This window comes from Gossypium raimondii, chromosome 5, assembly GCF_025698545.1.
Source record: "Gossypium raimondii isolate GPD5lz chromosome 5, ASM2569854v1, whole genome shotgun sequence".
Classification (NCBI taxonomy): Eukaryota; Viridiplantae; Streptophyta; class Magnoliopsida; order Malvales; family Malvaceae; genus Gossypium; species Gossypium raimondii.
In genome coordinates, this window is record NC_068569.1 from 12286087 (window position 1) to 12299561 (window position 13475).

A 13475-nucleotide genomic window follows, 5' to 3' on the forward strand; every position below is an offset into this window, starting at 1 on the left:
ATTCATTTAAGTGAGCCCAGTCCAATGATAGGTTTTATTTAGGCCCTAAATTAGCCGACTCCGCCTCCTTTAAAATTCACGGCGGAACATCTCGTCGACCGTAAAAACCCGCCTTAAAATCAACGGCCATGTTTTTACCACCACGTGCAACCGTAATATTTTTCATCCTTCTCGCTGTGACCATCCCGGAAGCCGTTGATTCCCTTTCTTATTCTCAATACAAAACCTTAGTCTCCCTCTCCCAATCTCTGCTAACGCGCGTGTCCAATTTACGATCCGCACGCGGGGACGCGGATGGCTCGAACCGCGCGAGGCTCATCGCCGAGAAGCTGGAGCGATGGCAAGGGGTAGGATTTTGGGGCGCGGCGTGGTCGGTAGGATGGGACTACGTTTGGAACTACGCCTGGGGTAGCGATTTGGATTACGCGGAAATCTTCGGCGTCGCATCGGATTTGAACCAGTTAGGTAGGGTGTTAGGCGAGTTGACTCGGTCTAACTCGGATATGGAGAGGGCTAGCTGGGTTGCTGGAAATTACAGAAACGCCCTCGCGATTTCGAATCGGATTTTTAACCGCCTTCTCAAAGTCTTTAAAAAATCGGTACGTTTCTTTTCCAATCCGTTTATTTTCTTAAAAATGTGGTAGTTTAATTTGGATCGATTGTTAAAACTGGGCAGGGGGCATTAAGGGAAATAACTGAAACGATGCAAAGAGAAGTATTGGAAGGTGGTCTACTTAGGGACTGCATGGAATTAGGGAGCAACGACTTGAAAGGATTGATTCAAATTTTCAAAGATTTAGCTTCACAGTATTCTACTTCTAATCACTCCCAAGAGCTGTGATATAATCAAACAAGTTGGACATTGATTGTATCTTACTGTAATTTTTATTTTCTTTCCAACAATTTAGATTATCTCTTCGTATGAAATTAATTCAAATTGGGTTTCTTAATTTCTTCTTTATCCAGTCGACTTGAGCACTCACTGTTCTTTTTCCTCCAACTATTAAATGATACTCATTTAACTATTTGCGCCACTGCATTTGAAAAAGAGAAAAAAATCCGTAAAACGGAGGCCGAAGGTCAACAAGGAGCCAGCTAGTACTGTGGTGATGAGTGAGCACCAGTGCATTTGGGCTGGAAGACTCATGCTAATCGGCTCCTAGATTAATATTGGTGACCCACTAGCATTAATGACTTACTTTTCCTGTTTCGACTCACTTAAAGTATGCATTTAATGAATTGTGGAGAAAATGAAGATCATCAAAGTAAACCCAAAATTAAATAGGAAAAGGCCGAAAGGTACTTCGACATATTTTCATACGAACCTGGCCACGACTAAGTCTAATGGCATGTGATTGAGTTCCAATTTTTCGTCTGTGGACCAAATTGATGATCAGATGTCACGAACTTTTCTGAAATTGTCTCTTGCTAAAGTCATTTTTCATGCATCAAAATAATAATACAGACCTGGACTCTACTTTATCATCAATATAATACATATTTATCCCAACCATATTTAAGGATACATTTGCAGCCATTTTTAAACATAAATTGCAAAATTATAGTGTTGTGTGTGGTATAAACTTTAGCTTAAAAGATTTAATATTTTTATTTTGTTTTAAGAAAAAGTAAGATGTTGATTCAATAATAAAATTGAAATTTACAAAACTTTAAGCTCTTAAATTTGAATCCTATCAATTTTAAAATATTAAGTTAAATAAAATTGTAATTCTCTTAATTTATTAAATTAATTATTCAGTATAATACTAATTGATGTATTAAAACTTTTATATTCCCAAAAAGAAAAAAGGAGAGTAGGATGCGATTGGAAAAAAGTCAATGAAACAACTTAATTGCTGTTGGTACAACATTAATTAGGCCAGCAACTAATTATTATAAATTATGATTTTCACTATTATAGTAAGGTAATGATCCAATGACTATTCTCTCTTTTGATAAATTTATCATCATCATCGTATCAATATCACGATAAGATAAAATTGGAAAAAGATAAAAAGTTTTAATTTAAAGTAGATTAATTAAAATCAATATTTATCATATAATAAATAAGAGAGTTTCACGTAATGATAAAAAAAAATACAGAGTTCCCTCTCCCTTAAAGAGGGGATGATTAGAATTTCGAACTCCCATTCTTTCAAAGTTTACGGATGATGATATAAGGCTTTTAAACTATAATGAAAATGTATAAATATTAACGAGAATTATAGAATAAAAACAGTCAACATAAATGTGATATTACCACAAAGAATGCAAACAAAATCAAGATGACCACCCCAAGAATTTAACCTATCTTTAGTTGATAGCCTATTTTGAAATGCTAACCAAGAAATAAAAGAATGCCTAGGAATTGAAAGCCCTCCCCATACGACCTTATGCCAAGGCACTTTGTCTTGCTTGTTCCTTATAGTCTCCCAAACTTTACTAGCTTTGTAAGAACCTTGTATCTCACCAACCTGCAGCATAAGCTCCCTTTAACTTCAGCAGTTTTTACCAAGCCCAACTATGCCATGAAAGAGGTTGAGCATTCCAAAACCGAAACTCCTTTAATGTGACCCTTCGGTGCTTTTATTAGCAGTATACAAAGCCACAACAATGTAGACCAATTCCACATTCATACAATAACGTATTCTTTAGACTAAAGTTTATGTCAAATTATAGATTGTACTATACTACATTCCATACAAGCCAACTATATGGACCGACATTTTTTTTTTCTTCGAGTAGAATTAAACTCCCAGCTCAAGAATTGAGAGTTGAGAGAGGTGAGATTGGAGCACTGGATTGCAATCTAACCAGACTCTCACGTTACCTCCGCGTGAAATTAATGCATGCCTCTAACTCTAACCTAACTTCTACAACTGTAAAAGCTAAAAGACATTATCACCTGTCATCTTTTTGACGATTGATTCTACAAACTTTTATTCTTTATATATACTTATGGATTACCATTTAAATTACTCACCAGTCTCCATAACCTATTACTTACTCCCACAGGCTTACTTACTCTCACAGTCATTTCCATCAATATTCATTTAGTCATTCACCCTTTTCCTTTTTCTTTCATCTTTTTGATAGTAAAAATGGGGAAATGGCGTGGGGTGTATGGGGTTGCTGCCCTACTGTTGGTTTTGAGTGTGTGTTTAGGGGTTAGAGGTGCTCCCCAAGTCCCTTGTTACTTTATTTTTGGGGATTCCTTGGTGGATAATGGGAATAATAATCAACTGTCGTCATTGGCTAGAGCTAATTACTTGCCTTACGGGATTTGACTTCCCTAATGGACCGACGGGAAGGTTTTCTAATGGTAAAACTACCGTCGATGTCATAGGTGAGCTTCTAATTTCGTTTCCTTTTCTTTTTCCTTTGTTTGTTTGACTAATTATCAAACTTTGGGTTTCTTTCACTTGAAAACAACAGCAGATTTTGGATTAGATTATTTTAGACCAATTTGGTTAACTTAAGCCTTCTAAAAAGTACCATGATATTGTTATTTGAACATTGCTTTTATTTTAACCTACAGCTGAGCTTTTGGGCTTCGACAATTACATCCCGCCTTACTCAACCGCAAGCGGTCGACAAATACTCGGAGGAGTTAACTATGCATCCGCGGCTGCCGGAATCAGAGAAGAGACCGGACAGCAACTGGTAGGAAAAAAAATTACTTACTTAGCATTAAATTAATATGGTTTCTTTAATCAGTACTTTTGTAGTTACAGTTGCAAACTTGTACTATACAGGGAGCTCGGATCAGTTTCAGTGGCCAAGTTAGAAATTACCAACGAACAATTTCACAAGTGGTGAACCTGCTTGGGGATGAAACTACAGCCGCAAATTATTTAAGCAAATGCATTTACTCGATCGGACTCGGCAGCAACGATTACCTTAACAACTATTTCATGCCCCTTTATTACTCCACCAGCAGGCAGTATACCCCCGAGCAATTTGCTGATGTTCTTATTCAACAATACACTGAGCAGCTTCAGGTTACAGTATTTTGACTATTCTTCATTGAATCTTTTACATGTATTAATTTCCCAGTTTTTTTTTCCTCCACTAAAACAATTTGTGCATATATAGGCTTTGTATAACTATGGGGCAAGGAAGTTTGCGTTGATTGGGGTGGGTCAGATCGGTTGCAGTCCCAATGAATTAGCTCAATACAGTGGAGATGGTAAAACATGTGTGGAGAGAATCAATGCTGCAAACCGGATTTTCAATGACAAGCTTAAAGGGCTCGTTGATCAATTCAACAACGCCAATTCCGATGCCAAATTCATCTACATCAATGCTTATGGAATTTTCCAAGACATAACAAGCAACCCCGCCACATACGGTAAACCCCGACAAGTACCTGTAAAAACCGATTAGGCCTCGATGTCATAATGTTACTAATGGTTTTTGATTTTTTTTTCTTTCTATCTTTTTGAAATGGCAGGTTTTAAGGTAACAAATGCAGGGTGTTGTGGAGTGGGGAGGAACAATGGTCAAATTACCTGCTTGCCTGCCCAAACTCCATGCCCAAATAGGAACGAGTACTTGTTTTGGGATGCTTTTCATCCCACTGAAGCTGCAAATGTGATCATCGGGAGGAGATCTTACAGTGCTCAGTCTTCATCAGATGCTTACCCGATCGATATCCGCCGTCTTGCGCAGCTCTGAAGACGGGGGAAGATAGGCTTTTGAGAAGAGGAAACAATTAAGTTATTTATATTAATAGATTCATTCACATGAATTATAATACTAGTTTTGTGTGGTTTCTATAATTTTGTTACACAATCATTTGTAAGAGGTGTGTCGTTTGTTGCTATTTCAAGTGTAGAGTTTAGTTAACTCGTTGTTGTTGGTATTTAATATAAAATTTTGGTTGGTATCATCGCTTATGTAATTATCCACAACCCCTAGAGAAACACGAAATTATTAGTGCCAACAATTCAGAGCCTCAAATTGTATAATTGCGTTTTGATTGAATTGGTTATCTACTTGAAAAATCATTAAATTTGAAAATTTATTTTATAAAATAACATTTGTTATTAGAATATTTTTATCTTTTTTATATCAAGTTTAAAAATAAATAAACTACTATAATCTTTATTATTTTAATCAAGTTATATATCTTTTTTAATCAATGTTTTACAAATATAATTCTTAATATTTTTATCAGCCAAATCATATTTATTTTTTAATCAACTTTCTAAAAACAACTTTAAAAAAATAAACTTTTTACATATTTTTATCATTCAGATCCATTGCTTTGCAAGTCGATTTTTTTAGAAGATTTTTGAGAGATCATTTGCCATAACCTTCTATGTGGTCATTTAATATTAAATTGATTAGTTATGATTTTCTGCATCGCCGTTTCAAGCGCAAAGTTGGTCTGAAAATTGTGCTCGCAGTATTTGAGGCTCGTCAAGTTTTTTCGCGCCGATATGGGATACCACAAAACTGGACACTTTTGTCAAAGGATTAACTACTACTCCTAACTTCATGCTCTCAAAGCCAAAATCACCTAGCCTTAGAAGTAGAATGATGGATGGTTTTTAATTTCGAAGATGCAGGTTCCATACATTATATTTCCTATGAATAGAAAAAGAAACTATGTGCGGAACTAATTATTATTTATTTACAGTAGAGATGTAACATAGAAAATTTATCGATATATAACTCCAGTATGCTAAAAAAGAAGTATTTAAGTAAAAAATGAACTTCAGATTAGTGTAGGAACCGCGCGAACGCAGGTCCCCTCTGCCACAAATTATGACGCAGGCTCTCCCACTTGGGGAGACCTTAGGGAAGCACCCCTCCTAAGTGCAATGGAGGTCACTACCCTAGGCCATGAACTTTGGTGATCATCCATCGACCCCGTCCAGGTAAGTATGTTTCAGAGTAGGAACTTGCCTCATATTTGTAGCTCCAGCGCTTAGCTCCACTTTCATCGCTAGGCAATGTGGGATTTTGACAAAGTGATATAAGTAACTGAAATCCTATCATCCACTCATCAGGCTCTCTTTGAATGGATCTAATCCCATTATTTTTTGTTTTCTTATTATTGTTTAATTCTTTAATCACTATAAACCTTTTTTTTAAGAGAAGAGCACCACCAAAGTTCTGCATCAGTCACCGTGGCATATCCGATATTCCTTGCAAATCCCACAAGCCATTGCCCACGGTAGTCCCTGATTGCACCACCTCAAGTAGCCATTGCAGTTTCTACCTCTAGAGCACCATAAGAATTGACCTTGAGCCATACTAATGGTGGTGGACTCCAACTGATCATCATCCCCTTCTCCTCATTATTCCTCTTAGCATCAACAAGATTAACCCTTTGAGCATCGCAAACTCCCCCCGCCCCCCCTCAAGCTACTCTCTTATTCATTTTTAATACATATATTGCATTTATGTTTATAATTTTTACATATTTTAAACAATTTGTTAAGTTAAACTAAGATTATTTCCTTTTTATATTGCCGTTTTAAATCACCATGATACAATTATACTAATTAACATTTTGTTACTAGCAAGAAAAACTTATACTATACTTGGTAAAAATTATATATTTTATCGGAAAATCAATACCTATGAAAATTTAATCAAATCCAAGGAAAGCAATCAAGCATATGTTTTGAACAGGAATAAAATTAATAGAATGTTGAATTAAACAATATAAATTGGATGCAAGAAGGATTGACAATTAATAAGTAATATTAATATTTTACCGTAGAAAAAACGTAATGTTAGGATTTGAAATATTTATATAAAGTTGTTATTATATTTTATCCTAGTTTTGAATTATTTTAAATCATTGTTTTGTCTTGTTTATATTTTAAATGTAAACATTCATTTATGTTCACCTTTATAAATAGAAGATTATGTTAATAAATCAAATGTAACCCTTTCATAAACCTTCCATTATTTCATTAGGATATCCAAACCTTTTGTCTAATGACTTGTTAATCTCGTCTTATATGCTTCGGTTTTTACCCTGTTGTTCAATCGAGCATATTCTGTTTAGCCTAATGAATCTTGTTCACGTTAATGAGTTGGGAACAAAGCTTGATCTTGAATGACTCTTTTCTTTTTGTTTTTTTCGAAAGAGAGAAAGAAACAGAATAGCCTAAAACCTCCATAAATCTCTCTCTTTCACCCCTAAATCTCATACAACTTCGGGAGAAAGACTAGACAAGTCTTCTATAACTTTCCTTCTTGTTATTTTTAATAATTAAAATCTATCTTTCTTTTCAAGCTTTCTGTTCAGGGTAGTAAAATTTAGAAAATACAATATTTTATTAAAAGCTTTTTTATTTCATCTGGCTTCTGGGTTTAGCTTCAATTCTTTGGTTAGATGTTCGATTTTTGTTTTTTTAGGAGTTGAGGTTTTTGGTGCTTTGAAATTGAACATTCAGGACTTGTTGAAAGGAGATGAAAAGCGAGGATCAGACAAGATTTTTGTTTAGGATTTCCCTTTCATGATTTACCTTGCTAATGGCATTTGTGAGGAATATGTTTATAATAGGCTTCAGTTCAGCTATGGATGGTATTTTAATTTCGTACAAGGATTTCTTGGTATGGCTTCAAGGCTTTACTTTGAAGCAAATGGTGAATCCATGGAACGCATATGTCAAACTATTGGGCGATATATGGGTTCTCATGGATTAACTAAGGGTTCATTGGCTTACCTTGATTATCCTACCTAAATTATGTTTAAATCTACCAAGGTACTGCCACTTATGATTATGGGTGCCTTCGTTCCTGGCCTAAGAAGGAAATACCCATTTCATGAATACATCTTTGCTTTGCTTCTTGTTGTTTGTCTCATCCTTTTCACCTTAGCAGATGCAGAGACATCTCCAAATTTTAGCATAATTGGTGTGATAATGATTTCGGATGCTTTAATCATGGATGTGTTTTTGGGTAATTTTGAAGAAGCAATTTTCACCATGAATCCGAAACAACATAGATGGAGATGTTTTGCTCAATTTTCTTAGTTGTAGCTTTTAAGGGATGGAGTTCTTGCTCTCAACATCCGTAGGTCGGTGTAGCTACGACTGCCATGATAACTACCGTTAGAAATCCTACATTATATTTACAAAACCATTAACCGAATGCAACGGGTCAAGACTATTGTTGATATCCATGGGAATCGTATTGAAGATGTTGCCAGATACTAAACCATCACCTAAAGTTTAGAGAACAAATGTAAATGCCAGAAAACCAAAAGCCTCTTCTAAAGAAGTGATAAGTGTAGTAGATGAACAAGATGAAAAGAGAAAACCCCTGAAATGAAGAAAATAATGTACCATTTTATTCAGGGGTTTAACTCCTAGTTGAAGATTGCCTTTTTTTTTTTCTCTCTTTTTGTCTATTTCAAATGTGTTTCATATTTAATTCAATATTTTTTTTTTCTTTCTTCTTACCGGACCCTAAGTATTGCCATTATTGATGAGAAGAAAACAGAAATAAAATAAAGTTATTACCAATAATGGTCTAACTTGTATATATATGCAAGCATCCATCGAGAAAAATTATCAGCAATATATACAACCGTTTTTGGTTAGTAACACTTTTCACAACAGCAGTTGCGGAAAAGCTAAGCCTAGGAAGGCAAGTTAACCATGTCAAACGTGCAATTGAAACCGGTCTAAATATAGGGATGAAAATGGCTAAAAGACATGAACAAAGACCATTAAACTATGATATGCAATGTTCAAAGCAGAATAAGAACCACCACTTCACATAACAAAGCTGTGTTTATTGGATAATAATAGCCTGATTTTCTGAAAATCAAATAAATGGAGGAAAAGAGTTGTCATAGACCTAATAATCTGACTATCAACTGTAAGGACAAATAAACAAACAAAAAGAGCCACAATGTACACAAGAATGGAACTAACAAGGACCGCCTGTACTGCAAAGAATGCTTCGAGTATGCTTACACGTGGAAAAGGAGTAATCCTACCAAAAGAAAATAATGGATCAGTAATTCAGTAATGAGTACTTAATACGCAATACAATCTTCCCCTTGTCCACCCCAAGCTTAGCCCCTGTAACCAACCAATGGCCTGGACTATCCTGTGGTCCTTTTGACATTTCAGTTGAATCCACAATCTTTGCAAGTTTCCCAACATGGCTTGAACTATCTTCCTTTTTATTGTCAGAAGTTCTCTCACTCGAAACTGATGATGAAGATCCGTCGGTCCTCTGTGCAGTAGAAAGGCTGCATGGACTATGATCCCATACAGATCGCCTTATCGTGCAGCCTGGTACTTTAGAGAAGAGAAGTTTCAGGTGTAATACGTTTTTGGAACCAAAGTCCCATACACCAAGCTGAGCTCCTGTGACAATGTGGACACCAGAGAGGTCTCCAATGCAAGTGTCAGTGTGTTCTATTGGTGCAGTGCTTACATGGGAGAAGTTTTTCCACTTGATGGGTTCAAACCAACGGCTGTCTTGCTCCTCAGGACCTTGCCACTTGGGTGCACCTATGGCCATGTGCACATCCCAGTGGGGTTGAAGGATTTTTGGAAGGGACACTAGGTGCTGCAAATGAATTGCTAGTCTATTCTGCTTGTTGCCTTCTAAGCTAAGCCTAAGCCCAGTAACTGGTTTACGGCCAACTGTTACCTGCAATATCATTGTACATAAGTTAATTTAGCAGGAGAAAAAGCCTATTTGGAGTGACCCCAAGAAATACTCATCATTATTTACCCTTTTTTCCCACCGGGAAAAAGGGAAAATGTTGACGATTATAGTATTCTATTAATAAGGATGGAGGTAGCATAACTAAATATTCCATCAAGCATGCATCTTCATTATTCAACTTCCTTCTCATGCTCATTGTTTGCTTTTAGTGAAATAACCTATGATTAGAGCCTCACATATGTCCAGCCTCTGTAAGGCTTTGCTTATAAGAGTGAAAAGAACATTGGAAAGATGAAAAATTATAAGAGTAGAAAAGTAGGACAAGATATGCTTTTTCTTTTCATTGGTGTGTTTGGTAATTGGTAGGAAAGATGGAAAAATTGACATAGAGTTAGAAATAAAAGGGAAGAAAATGATTTAAAAAATACATACTTTTGAACGCTTGGCTCATCTGTTTCATTTTCTCTCCTCTTATCATTCCAATTTGAAATGGTTTATTTTTATGAATTAAGATGGAAAATGACCATCTTTACTATTTTCTTTCCTCTCACTTTCCTCTCCCACTAAGCACACTTAAAATTTATTTTCTTTCCTATTTTCCTTTCTCCTCTTCCATCCTTCCACTTTCCCACTCAACTTAGCACACCCTAAATGATGGAAGAAACATTTGCAATAAATCACGTGACAAAGAAAACAAACCAGATTCGGGGATTCGTGTCCCCCAGGTGCTTCTTGTTCGTTTTCAATTTATTAGTAGTGTTTCTTTTTCTTTCTTTAAGTGGCACTAAATATTGAACTTCAAGGAGAGATGCAATATAATCATGCACTTGATAAAGCAACATTCTATAAAATCCCTGTACACCTTTCCTCATAACATCCAATCATTTAGGTTTTTGCTTTAGAGAATACCTGATCCGGGCTGATATAAAGCTTGGGGCCCATTAAGCTAAACTGAAGGGATGAACACACCGGTTCCTTCCTTTGAATGTTGCTCTGTTCTGGAGCCCAAACACGAGCAATTTGAAAATCCAGGAAATATTGTAAATCCTCGATTGGTGGCTTGTCTGGTAAAAGCAAATAAGGAATTGTCACCAGAATCCAGAGAGGAAGAAGGAAAACATCTCTAACATCTATGTAAGATAATCATATTGCATGTCATGAAACAGTAGAAGGAAGAACTTACACTCCAAGTATAGTTCGATTGCACGGGCCAAATGTTTTATACCAGGCACTCCTTCAAGAAGAGAAACAATGGGCATAAATGTCATGTTAATGACATCTGGTGCCGATTGCACAGTCTCTGCCCACCTTGCATGACTCTGCTCAAGGTCATCACCTCCTCTCCTCCTAAAGATGACTGTAACATCCTACAGCAGGAACTCTTTTAGCAACGGATTTCTTCACATTTAAGGCAAACATAAAAGACAAGACATTTCCCCAAAATTAAACATTAAGGGTAGTTACTTAGAACGCTTAGGATTAGCACATGTTTAGACATAGAATCTGTAGAGTTAACAACACCGTGATACTAACCTTGTCCTTGTATTTTAAAGGTGCAGCACTTGACTGGCCTTTGGAGTCCAGAAACCTTTGATCCCCAATGTCTTTCACATAGTTCTCAATGTCTGTTAGCGATAAAGGAGATGACTGGTGCTGTCTGACATAAACAACATCTCTCCCACCAATTGTAGCAGAAGTAACAATGTGCGTACCATAATTTTCAATAAAACTGGAACAAGGAAAAGGAACAGATCAATATCAACAGTTATAAACTGAAGCTGTTCACTAATGCAAAATTATCTATATTTCCTTGTTCCTATTATACCTCAGCATAAAGAAAAGAGAGATAAGAATAGTGATACATATAATACGTAGCTGGCAGAAGGATTTGAAGATGAAATTAGTTTGACTACCTCAGGGTACGGAAGCAACAAATACAATGATACAAAATTAAAAAAGGTATAGAAAGAAATGTAGAGCTGCAGTAACAAATGTTTACGCTTTAAAGATGATGCATTTACCTTGCCAAAGCTGCAGGATCCCAAGTGTAAGGAACAGCGCGCCTGACATCTTCATGCAGAATTAAATTCTGCTTAGCTAATTTGACGGTGCATAGGGGAATTAAGTATCCAACCATGGCAAGGGATTTTGTAGCAGCTGCATCAACTCGTGAAGAACCAGTGAAATTGAACATTGCATTAAAGCTTCCCAGCGGAACACGCCCTGCTATACCAGATTTCTCATTAAAGTATCCTGACATCTGGAATTCAAAAATAAAGATGTTCATTAAAGGTGGTTTCCCAGCCTGTGCTAAACCATTGGCACTAGTAGTAGAACCTTTGAAATACATCAGTACATCAATTCATCAACACAGGCACAAAATTTCCATCAAATAGGACATTCAACCTGGAGATGCCATTCATAACCAAACTGAAACTTATGAATGCTTTAACCAAGTATTATGGATAGTGCCTATGGCATTACTCATAAGACATCACCAACAGTGGGAGTCAAGTCTATATCAGAGATGAGAGAATGCTTGAGCAGTACCCTGGTAGAAATATCACTTCTAGTTTACTTATAAGGATTGCATCTCAAATTGCTATATGAAAAAAAAAAAGTGCGTTAGTGGCACACATTTATTCATAGAATGCACCCAAACCATATATTACAATATTTGGAAGGAACATATCATCACACCAGAACAGTATCACCAGTATAAGAAAACTATATTTAAATGGATCCTGCCCATGTATCCATAAAGCAAATTCCACTATTTCAGCATGGCTAAGTGTGCAGAAAACTTTAGCAATCAATAACCACAGGCACAACATGCCGTAAAAGCAAAAAGATAATAGAAAAAGGAAGTTATTCCACACATACACCATAGAAAGTACTTGGTCAAGTGGATTAAACTGTATCCAGTTCATATTGTATATACATTGAAGATCAAAAGATAGTCTCCCTTGTAACTATTCCTTCCACTTTTCACTTTGTTAATCAGACCATCTAATGCTCTGGATAGGAAATATTTCAAACAGTTGATCTTTGCGAGCAAGAAAAGGGAAATCCCAGTATGTCCACACAATTATCGAAATTTAAGCTTTGAAACAAAAACCCAATCAACCCAACATCCATCCAATTAAGACAGGAGGGCCAATAACGCAGCCAAACTGGGAAATTAAAACCACACAGATAACGATTCGAGAAAAAGGGGGAAAATATATGAACACCTCAAAAGGCAAACAAAATCAGAAAAAAAAAAACAACAACAAATCGAAAACAGATCAAAAGGGAATAGCGGCAGACTACCTCATGGAAGCTACAAACTGGTTTTCTCTCGATGTCACCCTTTCCCATTGACCACTTGATATCGGCAGACACGTTGGGCACAATAACCCTACCAGACAAAACAAGATCGTCGGTATGATCTTCATCAAGCTGAACCAACCTTGAACCAGGTGCCCCTTTGCAATATAACAGCCGTATATCTGAAGTGACATCAAAGCCACGACCCAGAGCTTGAATTGAGCTGCTTAGTGTTGTAGTCAAAGCATCTAGGCTAGAAGATGAGCACAAGGGGCTGCCACTTCTTGTTCTTGGGTTTTCCATATAAAAAAAATTTAAAAATAAAAAATAAGAAAGGTTTCTTCTTTGCTTCAGAGGACCCTCGAAAATGAAAGGTTTTTAATTTGGTTCAAGCTTCTGTTTCATGCGTGGCTTATTGAAAAGAAATGTAATTGAGAGATATGGAGGTTCGCGAGAGTTGGTGAGTTTTGTTTATGTTGTTGCTGCTTTTGTTCTCGTTCTAAAGGCGGATG

General features: G+C 36.3%; 3 protein-coding genes, 1 non-coding gene and 1 pseudogene across 4 annotated transcripts; 3 read left to right on the top strand and 2 right to left on the bottom strand.

The window, feature by feature from the left end:
• Positions 1-6: 6 nt before the first annotated feature.
• LOC105767448 (hypothetical protein) lies at positions 7-950 on the top strand. Its single transcript, XM_012586992.2, has 2 exons — positions 7-599; positions 677-950. The coding sequence occupies exons 1-2, from the start codon at positions 129-131 to the stop codon at positions 839-841; spliced, it is 636 nt and encodes a 211-aa protein (XP_012442446.1). The 5' UTR covers positions 7-128; the 3' UTR covers positions 842-950.
• A 2022-nt stretch (positions 951-2972) lies between these two features.
• LOC105767446 (GDSL esterase/lipase At1g29670) lies at positions 2973-4891 on the top strand. The gene is given in 6 exon segments (XM_012586988.2): positions 2973-3284; positions 3286-3346; positions 3539-3663; positions 3756-4001; positions 4096-4351; positions 4454-4891. Coding segments are annotated over 6 exon segments (1095 nt in total). The 5' UTR covers positions 2973-3101; the 3' UTR covers positions 4678-4891.
• An 841-nt stretch (positions 4892-5732) lies between these two features.
• Positions 5733-5893, bottom strand: LOC128041515 (U1 spliceosomal RNA). Its single transcript, XR_008196525.1, has one exon. It is a non-coding gene; the product is annotated as a U1 spliceosomal RNA (small nuclear RNA).
• A 1508-nt stretch (positions 5894-7401) lies between these two features.
• LOC128041263 (UDP-galactose/UDP-glucose transporter 4-like) lies at positions 7402-8631 on the top strand (annotated as a pseudogene).
• A 112-nt stretch (positions 8632-8743) lies between these two features.
• LOC105767445 (MACPF domain-containing protein CAD1) lies at positions 8744-13450 on the bottom strand. Its single transcript, XM_012586987.2, has 6 exons — positions 12967-13450; positions 11676-11914; positions 11188-11383; positions 10838-11021; positions 10564-10718; positions 8744-9636 (listed from the first exon to the last, which is right to left on the bottom strand). The coding sequence occupies exons 1-6, from the start codon at positions 13264-13266 to the stop codon at positions 8989-8991; spliced, it is 1722 nt and encodes a 573-aa protein (XP_012442441.1). The 5' UTR covers positions 13267-13450; the 3' UTR covers positions 8744-8988.
• Between the last annotated feature and the right edge of the window lie 25 nt (positions 13451-13475).

Excerpts from the sequence above, each read along its gene's own strand:
- LOC105767448 (XM_012586992.2), top strand. The coding sequence starts at position 129 with ATGTTTTTACCACCACGTGCAACCGTAATATTTTTCATCCTTCTCGCT. Across the intron at positions 600-676 it reads TCAAAGTCTTTAAAAAATCG|GGGGCATTAAGGGAAATAAC; the intron begins GTACGTTTCTTT and ends AAAACTGGGCAG.
- LOC105767445 (XM_012586987.2), bottom strand. The coding sequence starts at position 13,266 with ATGGAAAACCCAAGAACAAGAAGTGGCAGCCCCTTGTGCTCATCTTCT. Across the intron at positions 11,915-12,966 it reads CAGTTTGTAGCTTCCATGAG|ATGTCAGGATACTTTAATGA; the intron begins GTAGTCTGCCGC and ends TTTGAATTCCAG. Across the intron at positions 11,384-11,675 it reads GATCCTGCAGCTTTGGCAAG|TTTTATTGAAAATTATGGTA; the intron begins GTAAATGCATCA and ends TCCTTGTTCCAG.